The sequence below is a fragment of the Zonotrichia leucophrys genome, chromosome 2 (assembly GCF_028769735.1).
Source record: "Zonotrichia leucophrys gambelii isolate GWCS_2022_RI chromosome 2, RI_Zleu_2.0, whole genome shotgun sequence".
NCBI classification, from domain to species: Eukaryota; Metazoa; Chordata; class Aves; order Passeriformes; family Passerellidae; genus Zonotrichia; species Zonotrichia leucophrys.
In genome coordinates, this window is record NC_088171.1 from 4,734,265 (window position 1) to 4,751,369 (window position 17,105).

Consider the following 17,105-nt stretch of genomic DNA (forward strand, 5'->3'; position numbering starts at 1 on the left):
TCTGGGAGAAAGCACAAACCCTGGAGCCAAAGGAAGATGTTCCCTGCTCCCAGGTGCCCTCCTGCCCTGGAAGAGGAAGTTGGCAGTACCTCACTCTGATAAGGCCGGAGCGGGGTGAGATTTCATTCCTGAAGGAATTTCCAATCTGGGCAGCAGCAAAAGGCAATTTGCCTTGGTTAAACTCCAGCAGACGTTTGAAGTTGAGGAATATTCCCTGTGCAGTTTCTGGCCTCAGATAGCTGAAAAGAGATGGGAGAAAAGAAAAATCAGGAAGGTTTAAGGGTGGGGAAAGCAGGGAGAAAGCCACAGTTGTTACAAAACTCACAGGTAAAAGTTTTTCTCTTCAGACTTTTAATTCCAGACAAAAAAAAAAAAAACCCAATTAAGCAATAGACTGAAGGGGAAAAAACTTCCTTCACCTCCTTCCTCAGATAGGTACCTTGAAGTAGGTTTTCTACAGCCATGAAGTCACTGACAATTGGAGACCAGCATCAACTGGCTTTATGAAAACTACTCCAACAGCAAGGGCACAGCTGGGATCTGTATTTTGGGTGCTTCTAAGTATTTTCATGATTCTCCAACAGCCCCTTGTTTCTCCTGCCTCTCCCCAAGACTCCAAGGAATGCTAACCTGCTACAGGAGGCTGGGAGTGAGAGGCAGGGGAAGGAAGGCTTCTCCAGAGATTTCATTTTTATTCCAAACATCTCTAAAACAAGGAGAGTGTGAGCAGAATGAAATTAGCACCTACCCAGGCATATTTCCTCCAGGCCCAATGGAGGTCTTGAACATCAGATTGAAAGAAACAGGAGGGGACAGGTCATTCCCAGTGACAGGGGACTTCACATTGTAGTTCACAAAGAGATCTGCAAGCTCTTGCTGGCCATAATTGTCCAACTAATACCAAAACACAAGAGAATTATTTTAATTACTAGACAAGATAACAGGAATGAATGTCCTCTTTATCTTTTACTGAGCGTGATCTACAGCTCTGAATCACCTACCCAAAATATTCCCTTCTAACCTAAATTTTCAAGCAAGCTGAAGTTTGAACCAGTGATAGAAGACTACACTTTGCACATTTGCAAACCCATTTTAGTAATAGGTCTGGGATTTAGTCATACCACAGGAGGTCTGAGCTTAAGAGTGGGTGTAAAGCACAAGGAAAGTCATTGGGACTGCACCACCACCCACCAGAACAGACTCCTTTGAACAGATTCAGCTAAAACATGGGGAGATCTGTGCTGGGAGCAAAAAAAATACAGCAATGAGAGAGAAGAAAGATCAAATTTCTGCAGGGCTTTGTCTGCATTCACTCCTCTTTCTTCTGCTGCTTGAAACACAATATTCAAGCTATGCATTAGATGCCCTTTCAGAGCTGTTCTGCATTTCTAGTTGTCATGATCTTTCATATATCAGGAAAATAAATCCAAACACAGGATATAAAAATACTCTATTATTAATTGTTGTGGTGTGTTGCAATGTCCGGTTTTAAACGTCCGGGGCCCTTCCCATGTGTACCTATCCCTTCTCCCTTCCCCCTCACCCCTTGCTGAGTGTGCCCTGTCAATCAGGCTAACATACCAGCAAGGTGTCGTGTGATTCGTCGATTTCAAAGGATGCTCCTCAGGCCTGGGGGTCATTGGCCTGTTTAAGTGTCATCCTCCCTTGAGACCCTGCCCCCTTCACCTGGTTGGTGACTCACCTGTCCCCTCCCCTTCCCCTGTCCTGAGCTTAAAATGTTAATGAGACCATGCGGCCTCTTTCTGTTACCAGCAGTGGCCCAGTGCAGACGTATCTGTACTCATGGAATAAACATCTGGCTACTTTCTAGCAGAATCCGCTCCCTTCTTTTCTTCACCATCGCCAGAAGCTCTCCCCTGAGGAGAACGGAGTCCTGTCTTGTGCCCAGCTGCATTCTGCCGCCAGCCAAGGTATCTTTGAGGTAAAACACCGCAGAGCTGCCTCTGGCCAAGCAGCGAAGGTCAGAACTGGCCTAAGCACCATCTAACTGGTTATATTGGGATACATATTCCAATATATTGGCGTCCCTGTGGGTGGCTCGACTCTGCAGCCCGAAAAAGGACTCGCAGTTCCTCAGAGAAGCTTCTGCCAGCCGTGCATCCAGCTGAAAGGAGCCTGGCTTCAAGACTCCCAGCTAGAGACTTTGGGAATATTCCCAGAAAAAGTTTCGTGGACTGTTCGGTGCCTTCTGGAAAGCCCAGCTTCATTGTGGTGAGCAGATTTTCCAGAGGGAGAAAAGGGCAGCCTCTCTTGCACCCAGAGAGAGGTCCTTTTCCGGTGGAGACCTGCCTGCCTGTACCCAGCCTACAGCTTCCATTTCACGTGAGTATCTCTGCTTTCGGTAGAGCAGAAGCTCAAAAACAGACTCTGCCGCGAGTTCTGTTCCTTTTTGCCTTTGCATTTTGGCTGCGCAGCCCCACAGACGAGAATTCATAGCGTTCTAGTTTAGCTTTCCTGCTGCGTGTTTCACTGTTTTTTAGAATTCGCGCCGGAGCGGGATCGCTCTCTGCCCTTCCCCCCCCGGCTCAGCAGCGTGTTCAGACACGTGTTAAGAGACTCTCTTTCTCTTTCTCTTTGCGGGAGAGGGGGGGGCTCTCTTTCCACGTGGCCGGGGGACCTGCGGGGGTCGGGAGTGCTCTGCACACGCGGCGGCGGGGGGGGGGGCGTCCCGGTTTCGGCTGCCACGTGGCGTGGCTGCTGCCTCTGCTCCGCGGGGGCGCTGCATTCCACGGCGGGGGGCAGGGCGTGCCCTGCCGCCGCTGCCCGGGAATTTTAAAAGCAGTATATACAGCTGCATTGTGAAGCTTTTGTCTGCTCGTTATCGCTTTCTATCTGTGGTTTTTTTTAGAAATTGGTAGCTGATTTTAGCTTTGTTTTTGGTCAGGCGGGATTAAGTACTTTGCTTTTTAACATGGGTTCCAAACTTAGCATTGTACAAAGGGGAGTGTATTATCATATTGTTAGCATTTTAATCAAGAGTAATGTGAAATTCTCTAAAGGAAAATTGAAACAGTTTATAAGATGGCTTTTTCTGCAGTTCCCAAACATTTCCCCTGAAGAAATCCACAATATTCAATTCTGGGATAAAGTTGGGAATGAATTGATAACCTTAGGACAATCTGGCAAATCACCCTCAGCTAAATTTGTGTTCTGGAGTTTGCAAATTCGAACAGCATTGCTCAAACAAAAGGAAATGGAGAAAAAGCCAAATGTAAAGCCATGTGCCTCTGCTCTCCCTGTTCCTCCCTCTCCCTCTAAAACCCCTGTTAGCTTTTCGGAGAGCAGTGATGTCCAAAATGGCCCCCAGTCCATAGGGGGTCCGCAAAATGGTGGGTGCCACGTGGCATCTTCCCAAACCTGGTCTTCTTCTTCCCAAAATCCTCTTAAGCATCCCAAAATTCCTGCCCCATCCCCCTCTCCTCCTGTTCCTCGTGACCCCTTCCCCCCTCCCCCCGCCTTTCCTGCAGTACCCTCAGCTCCGCCCCTCTACTCCTGCCAGGGGGCGGCTGCTGACGTGATGTCACCAGGTGACCCCGCCCTCTGTTCCCACGGTATCCCCGCCCCCTGCCAGCCCCTTGACCCCGCCCCCTGTTCCCACGGTATCCCCGCCCCCTGCCAGCCCCTTGACCCCGCCCCTTGTTCCCACGGTTTCCCGCCCCTTGCCGGCTCCCTGTACCCGCCCCCTCCCCGGGTTCCCGCAGTGGGGACACACCCACTGCCTGTCCCCAAACCTGTAGCTGTGATCCCAATGCTTCTGATTCAAGGGATACAGAGCAGGGGACAGCAGACCCAATGCATGGTGCCATGTTGTCACTGGCTCCTGTTACGTTTCTGCCTGCAGCTCAAGCTGGAGCAGCCCCAGCTGCTAATTGGAGTTCTTTTGGACGACAATTGATTAAAGAGATCTGTAAATCTCATAAAGAATATGGTCAACACAGTCCATATTTCCGTGGCCTTTTAAATTCTGAATTAAGTAGGACTATTGTGGTTCCACATGATTTAAAACAATTGTTTTCATGTCTCATGACATCCACGGAATTCAAATTATGGGAATCAGCATTGAAACAACTGCTAAAAGATGCTCTCCCAAGCTTACAGGCTGATCCAAACACAGCAAAAGACAACAATGGTAACCTTATTACTATTGACCACCTCTGTGGTGAGGGTCAATGGTCTTCTCCCTCAGTCCAAGCTGCTGCAATTCCTGCAGAAACACTTGAGAAAGTAAAGGAAGCAGCTGAAAAGGCATTCTTTTCCCTCCAACCTGAGGGGCCTTTTGAGCCCTATAGTAAAATCAAACAACTACCATCAGAACCTTTTGTGAAATTTGTAGAAAGGCTAACTAGAGCCATTGAAATACAAGTTAAAAAGGAAAATGCAAGGGAAGCAATTTTAGAAGAAATAGCGTTCACAAATGCAAATGAACAGTGTCGAGCAGCAATCCTGAGCCTTCCTATGGAACCTTCCCCTACATTAAAAGATATGCTTCTAGTCTGTAACAGGAAAGTGCCTCTGATGAGTGTTGCTGAAGACTCCAGACCAAGGCTGCTGCCAAGACCACCTCAGCGTGTTGCTGTTGCCAGCCCTGCACCTTCTCTTTCAGCACAGCAGCACCCTGGGCAGCAGCGGAGACCGGCAATGGTTGAGCCCACTAAACCATGCCTGCTTTGTAATAAGCTGGGGCACTGGAGTAACCAGTGCCCCCTGAAAAGGGAATTTGATGAATTTAAAAATAGCAGGGGAGGAGAACTACAAGCCCTCCCTGGGGGTCAACAACAAAAAAACGAAGAATAAAGCGCCAGCCTGCCAGGCGTGCAGACATAAAAGGAGCAGGCCAAGAATAAGGGTAGCAAAATAAATCAAGCGCGCGATAATATTAACATTTGTGTAAGTGAAGCAGGTGCTTCAAAGACCAAGTCCGCTAGTCCACTGTTAAATGTGAAACAAAATAACCTTTGTTATGATTTAAGTGATTCTGTATTAACCGCATCTTCTGTCAATGAGCCTTACAGGTTGCAGCTGACAGAGTCACTCCACCTGAAGGACACTGACTGGCATTTTGTCTCTGTAAATCCTGAACAGAAAGGTACTTGGAACCAAATTCGTTGTAAGTACATCATCACTGGGGACAAAAACACACCACAAGAGATCGAAATTGCTCCGGGACTGACAACATCAGATCCCAAGCAATTTGTTCTCAGCCTGCACTGTTTCCACCCACCCCTGTTTCTTCCTAAGGGACAAATTGTTGCTCAAGCTATCCCTGTGCCATCTTTACCTGAAAATGCCGATAAACAAGGGCCCACAGTCGCCCGGGTCCAAGTTATTGGGACAGATAAACCCAAATTGTGGTGCAATGTCAGTGGGGGTGGGGAGTCTAAACGCATTGAGATGCTTGTAGACACAGGTGCAGACTGCACAGTGATTCCAGTACAAGACTGGCCAGCACACTGGCCTTTACAAAATGTTGCTGGTCACCTTCGAGGTGTAGGAGGTCTGCAATTGGCAAGGCAATCCAAAAGCATTATTCAATTCGAGGGTCCAAACGGACAATTGGCAAATATCCGTCCATTTGTGTTAGATTATTCAGAACCTTTGTTAGGGAGAGATTTAATGGCCCAGTGGGGTGTCACAATTAATATTCCAGACTCTCCACAGCATTTTTGTGCAGCAGTCATTAGACAACAGCGCCCCACTCAAAAACTTAAGTGGAAAACAGACGAACCAGTTGATGTGAAACAGTGGCCACTCAGTAAACAAAAAATAAAAGTGCTTGAAGAACTAGTACAAGAGCAACTAAGAAAGGGCCACATTGTGGAGACCATGTCCCCATGGAACTCTCCAGTGTTTGTCATCCAAAAAGCTGACAAAAAGAGGTGGCGACTTCTCTGTGACCTCCGACAAATTAATAATGTAATTGAAGATATGGGTTCTCCCCAGCCTGGTATGCCATCCCCAACAATGCTTCCTCAAGATTGGAAATTAGCTGTTATTGATATTAAAGATTGTTTTTTCCAAATCCCATTGCACCCTGACGATGCACCGCGTTTGGCATTCTCAGTCCCTTCTATCAATTCAGAAGCTCCTATGAAAAGGTACCATTGGACCGTTCTTCCTCAGGGCCTAAAGGTATCTCCAGCTATCTGCCAGTGGTATGTCTCTTCCCTGCTTTCCCCAGTTCGTGCAGCCGCAGAGAAAGCCATCATCTATCATTATATGGATGATATCCTTGTGTGTGCCCCCAATGATGATTTACTAACACATGCGCTTGACCTAACGATCGATGCATTGATTGTTGCAGGGTTCGAGCTCCAGGAACAGAAAATTCAAAAGATGCCACCTTGGAAGTATTTGGGCTTAGAAATTGGAAATAGGACCATTGTTCCTCAAAAACTAGAAATCAATCCAAGGATCAAGACCCTTGCGGATGTCCACAAGTTGTGTGGGTCTTTGAATTGGGTAAGACCATGGCTTGGTCTGACTAATGAAGACCTTGCCCCTCTTTTCAATTTACTGAAAGGGGGAGAGGACCCAGGTGCTCCTAGGTCTATTACCCCAGAGGCACGGAAAGCTCTAGAAAAGGTTCAGATTGCAATGTCCACAAGACAGGCCCACCGATGCCGGCCTGATCTGCCATTCAAATTTATCATCCTAGGTAAGTTGCCACACCTCCATGGAATTATTTTCCAGTGGGAGGAAAAACAAACACCTAAGGCAAAGGACACACCAAAAAAGGACCGGGACCAGAGGGACTCTCTCTTGATCATAGAATGGGTTTTCCTCAGTCACAAAAGGTCCAAGAGGCTGACAAAGCCTCAGGAGCTGATAGCAGAACTGATCCGGAAAGCAAGGACCCGGATCAGGGAGTTAGCAGGATGTGATTTTAAGTGCATTCACATTCCAGTTGAGTTAAAATCAGGTCAAAATACTATGAAAATACTGGAACAATTGTTTCAAGAAAATGAAGTGTTGCAGTTTGCTCTGGATTCCTACTCAGGACAATTTTCGGTAGCACGGCCCGCTTGCAAATTGTTTGAACAAGATGTTCAATTTACTTTAAAATTAAGAACTGCTCTAAGTAGGAGACCTTTAAAAAGGGCTCTAACTGTCTTTACAGATGCGTCCGGGAGGTCACACAAGTCTGTTATGACTTGGAAAGATCCTCAAACCCAGCAGTGGGAGACGGACATTGCTGAGGTGGAAGGTTCACCTCAGGTTGCTGAATTGGCTGCAGTTGTTAGGGCTTTTGAAAGGTTCTCAGAACCATTTAATCTGATCACAGACTCTGCATACGTGGCAGGAGTAGTATCCAGAGCAGATCAAGCAATACTGCAAGATGTATCTAACATTGCACTTTTTGAATTGCTTTCCAAACTGGTAAAGTTAGTCACTCACCGAGAGCAACCCTTTTATGTGATGCATGTCAGGTCACACACTGACTTGCCAGGGTTTATCGCTGAAGGCAACAGAAGGGCAGATGCTCTTGCTGCGCCTGCAGTGATGGCCACTCTCCCAAATGTTTTTGAACAGGCAAAAATCAGCCACCAGCTTTTCCACCAAAATGCACCTGGCCTGGTTCGCCAGTTTAACATCACTCGAGAACAGGCCAAAGCGATTGTGGCCACGTGCCCAAATTGCCAACAACATGCACTCCCTACAGTGAGTACGGGAGCAAACCCAAGGGGACTGAACAGTTGTGAACTGTGGCAAACAGATGTAACACACATACAGGCTTTTGGACGGCAGAAATATGTTCATGTTAGTGTAGATACCTTTTCTGGAGCGGTCTATGCTTCTGCCCACACAGGAGAGTCATCTATTGATGCTATTAAGCACCTCTTACAGGCTTTTTCTTTCATGGGCATCCCCAAGGAGCTGAAAACTGATAATGGGCCCGCTTATAAGTCCAAGGAATTCGGGAGCTTCCTGCAGCAATGGGGAGTAGAGCACAAAACTGGCATCCCCTACTCCCCTACAAGTCAAGCCATTGTAGAAAGAACTCACCGTGATATTAAAAGGGTCCTGGACCAGCAACAACAGGTTCTGAAGGTAGAACCTCCCCACATCCGGTTATCCAGGGCACTATTCACAATAAATTTTCTGAATTGTTCTTTTGACAGCCTGAACCCTCCCATCCTACGCCACTTTAGGGGGAACAGTCACAGGTTGATGAAAGAAAAACCTCCAGTTTTAGTAAAGGACCCTGAGACTTGGAAAATGGTGGGACCTTACAAATTGGTTACTTGGGGACGTGGATACGCCTGTGTGTCCACCCCCTCTGGTTTAAGGTGGGTTCCTTCCAAATGGGTAAAGCCCTATGTTCCCAAAGTCTCAGAGAAATCTGCAGAAGCACCCCAGGTTGCTCACGCTGCCTGGAGAAGAAAACGCCGCGCACGTTCTCTAGAAGAAATTCCATTTAAGCCTCCTATCTGGAATAGTTTGTAATATATGTTTGTCTCAAGTTTTTGTACCAGTTTAGATCCCACTGTTCGTGTGTAGCCTCGAGACGTCATGAGACCGAGCCTGCTTCTCGTCCTACTCGTGATCATCCCACCTGCAATCTCCTACATAGTACCGCAGCCCAAACCACGTATGGACTACCTTGACAAAGGCTCTCAGACATCAACAGAGAAACTGACAACGAGCTGAATGGACTTTTCAATGGCTGGGGACTCTCGGGCTGGTTGGGATCTATTCTGAAAACTGTAATTTTAGTGCTATTTATTTTAGTTGTAGTTATTGTAGTTTTTAGCATTGTTTTTGGAGTAATCAGACGCATGGTTCTCAAGTTAATCTCAAGCTCATCTCCCCCTCCTGAGGTCTACCATTTAGAAGCCCTCAGTGCTCCAGTGGATGACCTGGAAGCCTCAGTGGAAAACACTGACCCTCCTGTAGAAGAAGAACCGATTTACCAACCATGGTTTGGCAATCATTCTGCACCATAAACACAGTCCTCTTCTTTTTAAACAAAACTAGGGGGAGATGTTGTGGTGTGTTGCAATGTCCGGTTTTAAACGTCCGGGGCCCTTCCCATGTGTACCTATCCCTTCTCCCTTCCCCCTCACCCCTTGCTGAGTGTGCCCTGTCAATCAGGCTAACATACCAGCAAGGTGTCGTGTGATTCGTCGATTTCAAAGGATGCTCCTCAGGCCTGGGGGTCATTGGCCTGTTTGAGTGTCATCCTCCCTTGAGACCCTGCCCCCTTCACCTGGTTGGTAACTCACCTGTCCCCTCCCCTTCCCCTGTCCTGAGCTTAAAATGTGAATCAGACCATGCGGCCTCTTTCTGTTACCAGCAGTGGCCCAGTGCAGACGTATCTGTACTCATGGAATAAACATCTGGCTACTTTCTAGCAGAATCCGCTCCCTTCTTTTCTTCACCATCGCCAGAAGCTCTCCCCTGAGGAGAACGGAGTCCTGTCTTGTGCCCAGCTGCATTCTGCCGCCAGCCAAGGTATCTTTGAGGTGAAACACCGCAGAGCTGCCTCTGGCCAAGCAGCGAAGGTCAGAACTGGCCTAGGCACCATCTAACTGGTTATATTGGGATACATATTCCGATAATTAATAGAGAGATTTCCCTAAAGAATGGTAAAAGTTCAGTGCTGTAGTGTGGAGAACCTAATGACAGCTGCTCAGTGATGCAAAACACTGACAAATAGTTTCTCTTTCTGGAAGGAAACATTCATTCAATGCATGGCTTTGGAAGCATTTATCCTAGAAGTCACGAGAACAAACATTAAAAAAAAAGAAAACAAAAAAATAAAGGCAAATATTTGTACAGTTGTTCAGGAATGTCAGACTGAACACCAACTATTCTCATGGTAAACACAGGAAAAATCTTTGTGGGGTGTCAGAGACAGAGGAACAAATCTCCAGTGCTTCAAAGCACTGAGACAATTTCAGAACAAAGCAAATCAGTGCTGAGCTGACTCAAAAAAAAAAAAAATTCCTGACAACACTTGTGATCCATCTCTGTTCCTTTGTATGGCAATCCCACAGAAGGGACTGACAAATGTAAAAGGTTTTTGCCAGGGTATCAAGTGAAACAGAGCAAACCAACTCCAAGACTGAGCTTCAGCCCTACCAACCCAACACTCAAGAGATTCATTAATATAACAGCAGAAACTCTCCAAAAGAGTGAGGGAGACAAGATTCACCAGCAAGCTCAGAGTATTTATTAACAATTCAATTTGTTAATCCTTTCTGTATTTGAGAGGATCTCTGGGGTAAAGACTTCTGAGCATCCTCAGGAACAGAAATGGCCACTGCCTCTGGACTGTCACACACCCCTGTCCCTGAAGCAGCCACCTCCCCGTGCAGCACCCACCTGTGTTAGAACATTTTCCATTTCTGCCTTTTTCTCTGCTGTGCACTTCTTGTCAGACATCAGTTTCTGCAGGTGAGCTGGAAGAAAAGTTTGCCATGAGTTCAGATTGCAGCTCCATCACTGACCCCAGTATAAAACAGCTCTGGAGGATCCCCCAGCATGAGTTAAGTGATGTCCACAACTTGTCCTGACAGGGTAACTCCAATCATGTCCTCAGGGCAGTGGTGACCTACAGTTCACTGTGCTGGAGAGCCACAGGGAAAACAACACATTCTTATCCAGTTCCTTTCCAATATTGTCTCTAAACCAAATCAGTCCTTTGTAGTCCTTTTCTTGCTTTCTATTTTACAGACTAGAAATTAAACCTAGTCTGATCACAAGCAGCAAGGCTGGTTTTGCTCTCAGAGGCAGGTACAGTGAGGCTGGACTGCTTTCCATGTCACAGCACAACATCCTCCCTGACACACAGAGGCACACAGTGATGCCAAGGCTTCCCACTCTTGTTTGAAAAAAGCAATTTGACTTTTTAGTCAGTAACAGCTCAGTTTGGCAGTAACAGCAGGTGGCTGCTCACAGGGAGGGGCTGCACAACAGGGACACACTTGTTTGATGAGGCTGCTCAGCAAAGGAGGCAGAGGTTGGATGGGCTTCTTTTGAGGTGTTTTTTTTTTAAACAAAATAAATTCTTAATGAATATCATAAAAACTACTTTAATGCCAATATAGATTGTTCTGCATACTTGAATTTAAAAAGGCTCAAACACCAGAGAGCACCACTCCCTGAAGCAGAGTGGAACAATCCTTCCATTCACAGTGGAGCTGTAACTGAGAAAGTTTTCAAACAGGCTTCTTATTTCTGTGACTTTCTTGGTTTGTTTTTCCAAACAAATTTTAATAACCAGGAAGAAGTGTGAGGACCTTGCAAATCAAAGAAATGCCTGAAGTCTATTTGTAAGGTACACATGAAACCACTGCCATGTAACTGACCTCTTACAGGTAAAACACACTCTGACCCCTCACAGCATCAATAAATTGTTTTTCAGTACTTAAAAAAGCAACTGAAATTCAAGAAAACTAAGACCAAAATGCACTAGAGTACAAAATTCTTGTTATATGGGAGTCCTTGGCTTAGACAACACAGTAATCTTTCACTGCCTGATGACACTGGGTTTTATAAAAAGGTACACAACTGTGTTTTCACCAGAGATCCTGAACCTCACTTAAGACACAAAGAGAACCTATGGGAGTTTTGGTATGGTATGATTAATTACTGCAAACACAAATATGAAATACTGACCACACCAGCAGGCTTTCCTTGAGAAAGATTCCATTTCCAGTGCTTGTACCCCTGCAAGAAATCCCCAGGCCCACCCAGCTTGGAACAAAACCAAACCTTTTAAGAGATGATCAGCACGAAAACACTCCCCGTTTTTCACATCTTTCACCATGAAATCAGCAAACTTGTCCACGTGGCCAGAAGTCCTAGAAGAGATGACACAAAACAAGGAATGTGACAGCTCCCACCAGACAGCCCCAGGTCTGTGTGATCCCAGTGGACAGACCTTTATCAAAGTGAAATCCTTCAAAAACTGCTTCAGATTACAGAGTCAGGTTAAGCAGCATCACCCCTCAGAAAATATGATCTGTGGGAAGTATCAATAATCTCAATCTTAAAATGTGTCACAAAGATGACACTTAATGCCTTCAGGAACTGCATCATGATCAAAACTCAACAGAGCTGCAGTAGTGAGGAGTAACCAGTAATTCAGGTGGAGATATTCCCAGTATTTTATATCTCAGCTGCATGAAAGCTTCTGCCCTTTTCCTTGTCTTCTTTATCTTTTAGAAAAAGGAATAATGACAATTTCTTACCTAATGGGACTTCTAGGAAGCTTTGAACTCTCAAATGTGAATGCCACTGCTTTCCCTGATTTACAACAGCAGCTTATCACACTGACCTGTGCATGGAACCTAATTATGGTGTGAAACTGGGTAACCCAGACTCAAGATCCCTGTGGATAATTTTACAGAACACTGTAAAAAGCACCTATGACCAGAAATTACATGCTGCAGATAAAAAAAAAAATAAAATAAAGACCCATATTTACTTTAGAACCGGCTCAGGTGTGAGCATGGTGCAGTCAATCTCCAGGATTTGCTCTTCCTGAATAAAGTGATGTCTCCATGCTTGGATGATGTTGTTCTTCAAAGCACACCCAACAGGCCCAAAGTCATACAGACCACTGACTCCTGCAAAGAGGAACAGGTAAAAAAAAAAGGTGTGAGATTGTACAAAGCTGCACCATTTGGAGGAAATGTCCTCCCTTCTCAGCATTTCCATCAGTTGGTTTCATTTATGAGCATGAAGCACAGTTCAGCTGCAGAGCACTGAGGCATCAGGTAGTGACAGAAACTAAAACTGATAAACTCCTGCAACCAACAACTCTAAAAACCACATTCCCTTCACCAATGGATTCTGTTTTGTGGAAAGTTTTGTGGGAGCAATAATCTGTGTGAAGGAGGAATCTGAATATAGAAAATTCAGTAATAAATAACACATATGCGCAAATCACCAGTGTGGCTGCAAAGATTTTTTAAAAAAGCCAATAAAACAACTCAGAGTGTTTAATTTGGTATCTAAGGTGAAAGAGCAGTAACCACAGAGGCACTGTGCAGCCTCCTGAGATGCTCATATCAGCCATCTGAGAAGGTTTACAGCCACTTTTATTCTGCCATAAAGTTCATTGGCAAAGTTCACTGAGGGAACAGGTTCTAAAGCTCACAGTGGGTTTAAGCATTATTGGTCTCCTTTTGGGTCATTCACTTAAGAGCTGACTCCATGATCCTTGTGGGTCCCTTCCAGCTCAGAATATTCTGTGATTAATTTGCCAAGAGAAGCTCAGCTAGAGATGAATGGTTATAAATAAGTTGATGATCTCCTTAAGCCCCAAGCACCCTACCCTCAGCAAAGGAGCCATCTTCTACCAATGTAATGCTCAGGACATGCATCCTAAAGTCCACTCATTGCCATTCAGAGAGCACAAAACAAAAATTGAGCCCCATCTTAACCCAAACACTTCAGGAAGGGGGAATTTTTGAAAGGTTTACAGACTCAAGCAGGAAAGTTTAAAGCAAACTTAAAAAAAAAAATTGTGTATGCCACATTAATATAGCATTGCTAGAGTGCAGCATTTCACCCAGCTAGAAAAACCAGAACATTAGCCTAAAGGGATTAAAATGTACATTTCTTCAAAGCCATACCTCCATAAATAGAAAAGGCTTGGTCATAGAAAAACCTCCTTTTGAGAGTGTCTTCCATCTTAACTCTGTCCACGATGTCATCTTTGGGCTGTAAGGCCAGCTCCTGTAAATCAGGCAAAACAAAACCAATTAATATTCTGGCAGGAGGAGAAATCCTCTTCACTCATCACTGTGAGTCAAAAGCCTGCAAAGATCACTTTGAAAAAAGGTATCCTGTCAACATCCTCAGTTTCCAAAGAGGAATCTTCCCACTGAGATTCAAGTGCTCAATTTTGAACACCCTTGTCTGAATGCAGAATCATTTCAGACACTTGAGGTGGACTCATGACATAACTTCCCCTGAGTGAGTTATCCTCAGCTTTCTTCACAATCACTGCAAAAAAAAGGCAATTTCCAACCAATTCTGACCTTCTTCTGTCTCCTGACTGTGGAAAGAGCTTTAAGTGACCATCTCAGACTGCACACATCCAACTCTTGGCATACATAAACCTTTCAGGAAGGTGCTCCTCACATGAAAGAATCCTGACTATGAAGATTACAAGCACCATCATCCTCATGCTCAGCCAAAGGGATGATTTTAGGTATTTGTGTATGGAAAATCTATTTGTAAAATTTTTCTTCAGCACTCAGAAAACTTGGGAGTGCCTTAATGCCCTGACAAGATACTGTGACAATGTTTAAGAGCAGACTCAATACTTTGTCTGAAAACCTGTGATTTTTGCAATCTAATCTATTAGTGAGGTCAACAGACTTCAAAGATTTCCTTCAAGGCAGCTGTTTTGATCATTAAGGCACAGTTAAGCCCAGAAGTGCAATAAATTCAGATCCTCCTAAGTGTCTCAGACTATCACTTGGAAAAGCCTCTGGGTAACAAAAGGTATTGTGTGTCCATGTATTTCAAATTTCCCCTTTTCTATCAGCTATAATGACAAATAAATGTGGTCTAATTTTAAAAGCACTGCACTCTGTGTACTCAGCTGCTCCACCCTGATCAAAGCTTCAAATTCAGAGCTGCTCTGACATCTTCAAGCAGGAACCCCAGGGCTTGAAAACCTCCCCCAAAGGTGGAAGGGACTGTGATCCTTGCTGGGAACAGCATCAGGAGTGACACTCCCAGTACTGGAGTGCTGCACTGCCAAGGGCAGATGCTGCATGTGCAAGGTCAGCCCTGCACTGACAGCCCACACAAATTGTGTAAGTGCTCAGAAACCTCCCCACTGCATCCTACAGGCACCCTGCAACACAGAGCTGGGGGGCACAGGGACACCAGGACTGCAAACCTGATTTGTGACATTCATAGGGACACCAGGATCCCTCACCTGCCTGCTGACATCCACAGGGACACCAGGACCCCTCACCTGCCTGCTGACATCCATAGGGACTCCAGGATCCCTCATCTGCCTGGTGACATCCCCAGGGATAGGAGGACCCCTCACCTGCCTGGTGACATCCACAGGGACACCAGGACTTCAAACCTGTCTGGTGACATCCACAGGGACACACCAAACCTGCCTGCTGACATCCACAGGGACCCCTCACCTGCCTGGTGACATCCACAGGGACACCAGGATCCCTCACCTGCCTGGTGACATCCACAGGGACTCCAGGACCCCTCACCTGCCTGATGGCATCCACAGGGACCCCTCATCTGCCTGGTGACATCCACAGGGACAGGAGGATCCCAAGCCTGCCTGTTGACATGCCCAGGGACACCAGGACCCCTCATCTGCCTCTGACACCCACAGGGACACCAGGACTCCAAACCTGCCTGGTGACATCCACAGGGACACCAGGATCCCTCACCTGCCTGGTGACATCCACAGGGACACCAGGACCCCTCACCTGCCTGGTGACATCCACAGGGACTCCAGGATCCCTCACCTGCCTGCTGACATCCACAGGGACACCAGGACCCCTCACCTGCCTGCTGACATCCCCCACACTTCTGAGGGCTGGTACACAAACTGGGAGAACACCTAGGCAGTATTTCCTGCAGGATGATGCAAGTTATCGATGCAAGTTTCATGCAATGGTTTCAAAGCCCAGTCCCTATGCTGAACACTCAGTAAAAATGACATTTTCTTGGGTTCAGTGGATGTAAACAGGCAGCCACAAGGCCAGACCTGGCAGAGAGCAGCACCTGTTCATCCCACGTGACCCTGCAGGACAAACAGGGTCAATGGGTTTCAGTTCAGGTGAACTCACAGTCAGGCAGCTCTAAAAAGTGCTGGATTTACTCTTTATTTTTAAGAGTACCACCCAGGCACAACTACAATCATGTTTACATGAAACAGAAATTAGAAAGAACATGTGTGAATCTGCACAAGTGACTGTTTTAAGCTTCAAGAGTTTCTTTTTGTTGTTTCAGTCTGGGAAGCTCATAGGATAAGAAATGTATTTTACTTCTTTATGGATCTAAAAACAACAAACTTAAAGTTTCATCATTTAATTTGCACTAAGACTTCAGAGCTTGGCTGTATTTAAAAAAAGGGGATACAATTTCACCTCTGAGGTCGAGAATAACTACAGGATATTTGAAACATCTACAGAAACTTTGTTACTGTAGCAAAATGGGTGGTTTCTAAAGAAACATACTCTATGACAGGGAATTTCAGTGCACAAAGAATCTGAAAATTACCACAGTGAACAGCATGTGCTCTCACTCTGCACACAAAAAAATCTATATAGCAAACAAAGATTAGTGAATATGCACTCAATTTCAGCTTTGATTACTGGGCAACCTGAACTCGTATGTATTTGTTTCCACTCTGATTTAATGCAAACAGAAATTAGTGTAACAGGTAAAAAAATTAAATTGCCACTAGCTGGAAACCTGCAAAAACTATTTCAGAAGTGATTCAGTCTAGGACTGAATCTAGAACTGAATTTGGACTGTTTAGACCAAACCTGCAATAAAGAACTAAGAAGAGATTTCAAGGCTTTTCAGACAAAACTGTGGAGCTCAGAATTTATTTTCCAGACTCACCTTTGCTTCTAGAACTCTCTTCCGAGCTTTGAGCTCTGCTACAGCTCTGTCTATGTCCACCTGGGGAGCTTTCTCTTCCTTCAGCTTCCTCACCAGCTCTCCCTAGGGCAAAAAGAACATTAGAGATTTATTCTATAATGAATAAGAGATATCTCTTTCTTCCAGCTCCCCGGCAATCCAAAAGGAGATTTCTGTCCAGCCTGCACACAGACCTCCAGAGGCTGACAGTGAGAAACACACTTTTAAGTTAGCAGTCTTTTAGTTTAAACACTTTTAAGAGTTAGCAGAGTAGAGTTCATTAGGGAAATCCAACCACCCCACACAAATGTTAAATCACAGACCTGCTATTCAATCTCCATGTGGGATTATATTCCTCTATGCACATCACAAATTCCTGTTTCTGTCTCTGAGGATGCCCTAAGTGGATTCTCAGATGGTGAACCCAGGCTGTGTGCTCTCCATCTCCTTCCAGGAGCTTTCTCTTCCTTCCACCCCCTCCCTTTTCTTCAAAA

At 45.6% G+C, this 17,105-nt stretch overlaps 1 protein-coding gene across 1 annotated transcript in view; it reads right to left on the reverse strand.

Moving 5' to 3' along the window:
- Nucleotides 1-17,105, reverse strand: part of GARS1 (glycyl-tRNA synthetase 1) — a 33,347-nt gene that overhangs the window by 13,036 nt on the left and 3,206 nt on the right. The window contains exons 2-8 of the mRNA XM_064703826.1: nt 16,594-16,695; nt 13,608-13,710; nt 12,455-12,596; nt 11,740-11,828; nt 10,348-10,424; nt 749-894; nt 90-239 (exon numbers count right to left, since the gene is read on the reverse strand). Coding sequence (XP_064559896.1) covers nt 90-239; nt 749-894; nt 10,348-10,424; nt 11,740-11,828; nt 12,455-12,596; nt 13,608-13,710; nt 16,594-16,695 — 809 coding nt within the window. The remainder of the gene's footprint in view (nt 1-89; nt 240-748; nt 895-10,347; nt 10,425-11,739; nt 11,829-12,454; nt 12,597-13,607; nt 13,711-16,593; nt 16,696-17,105) is intronic.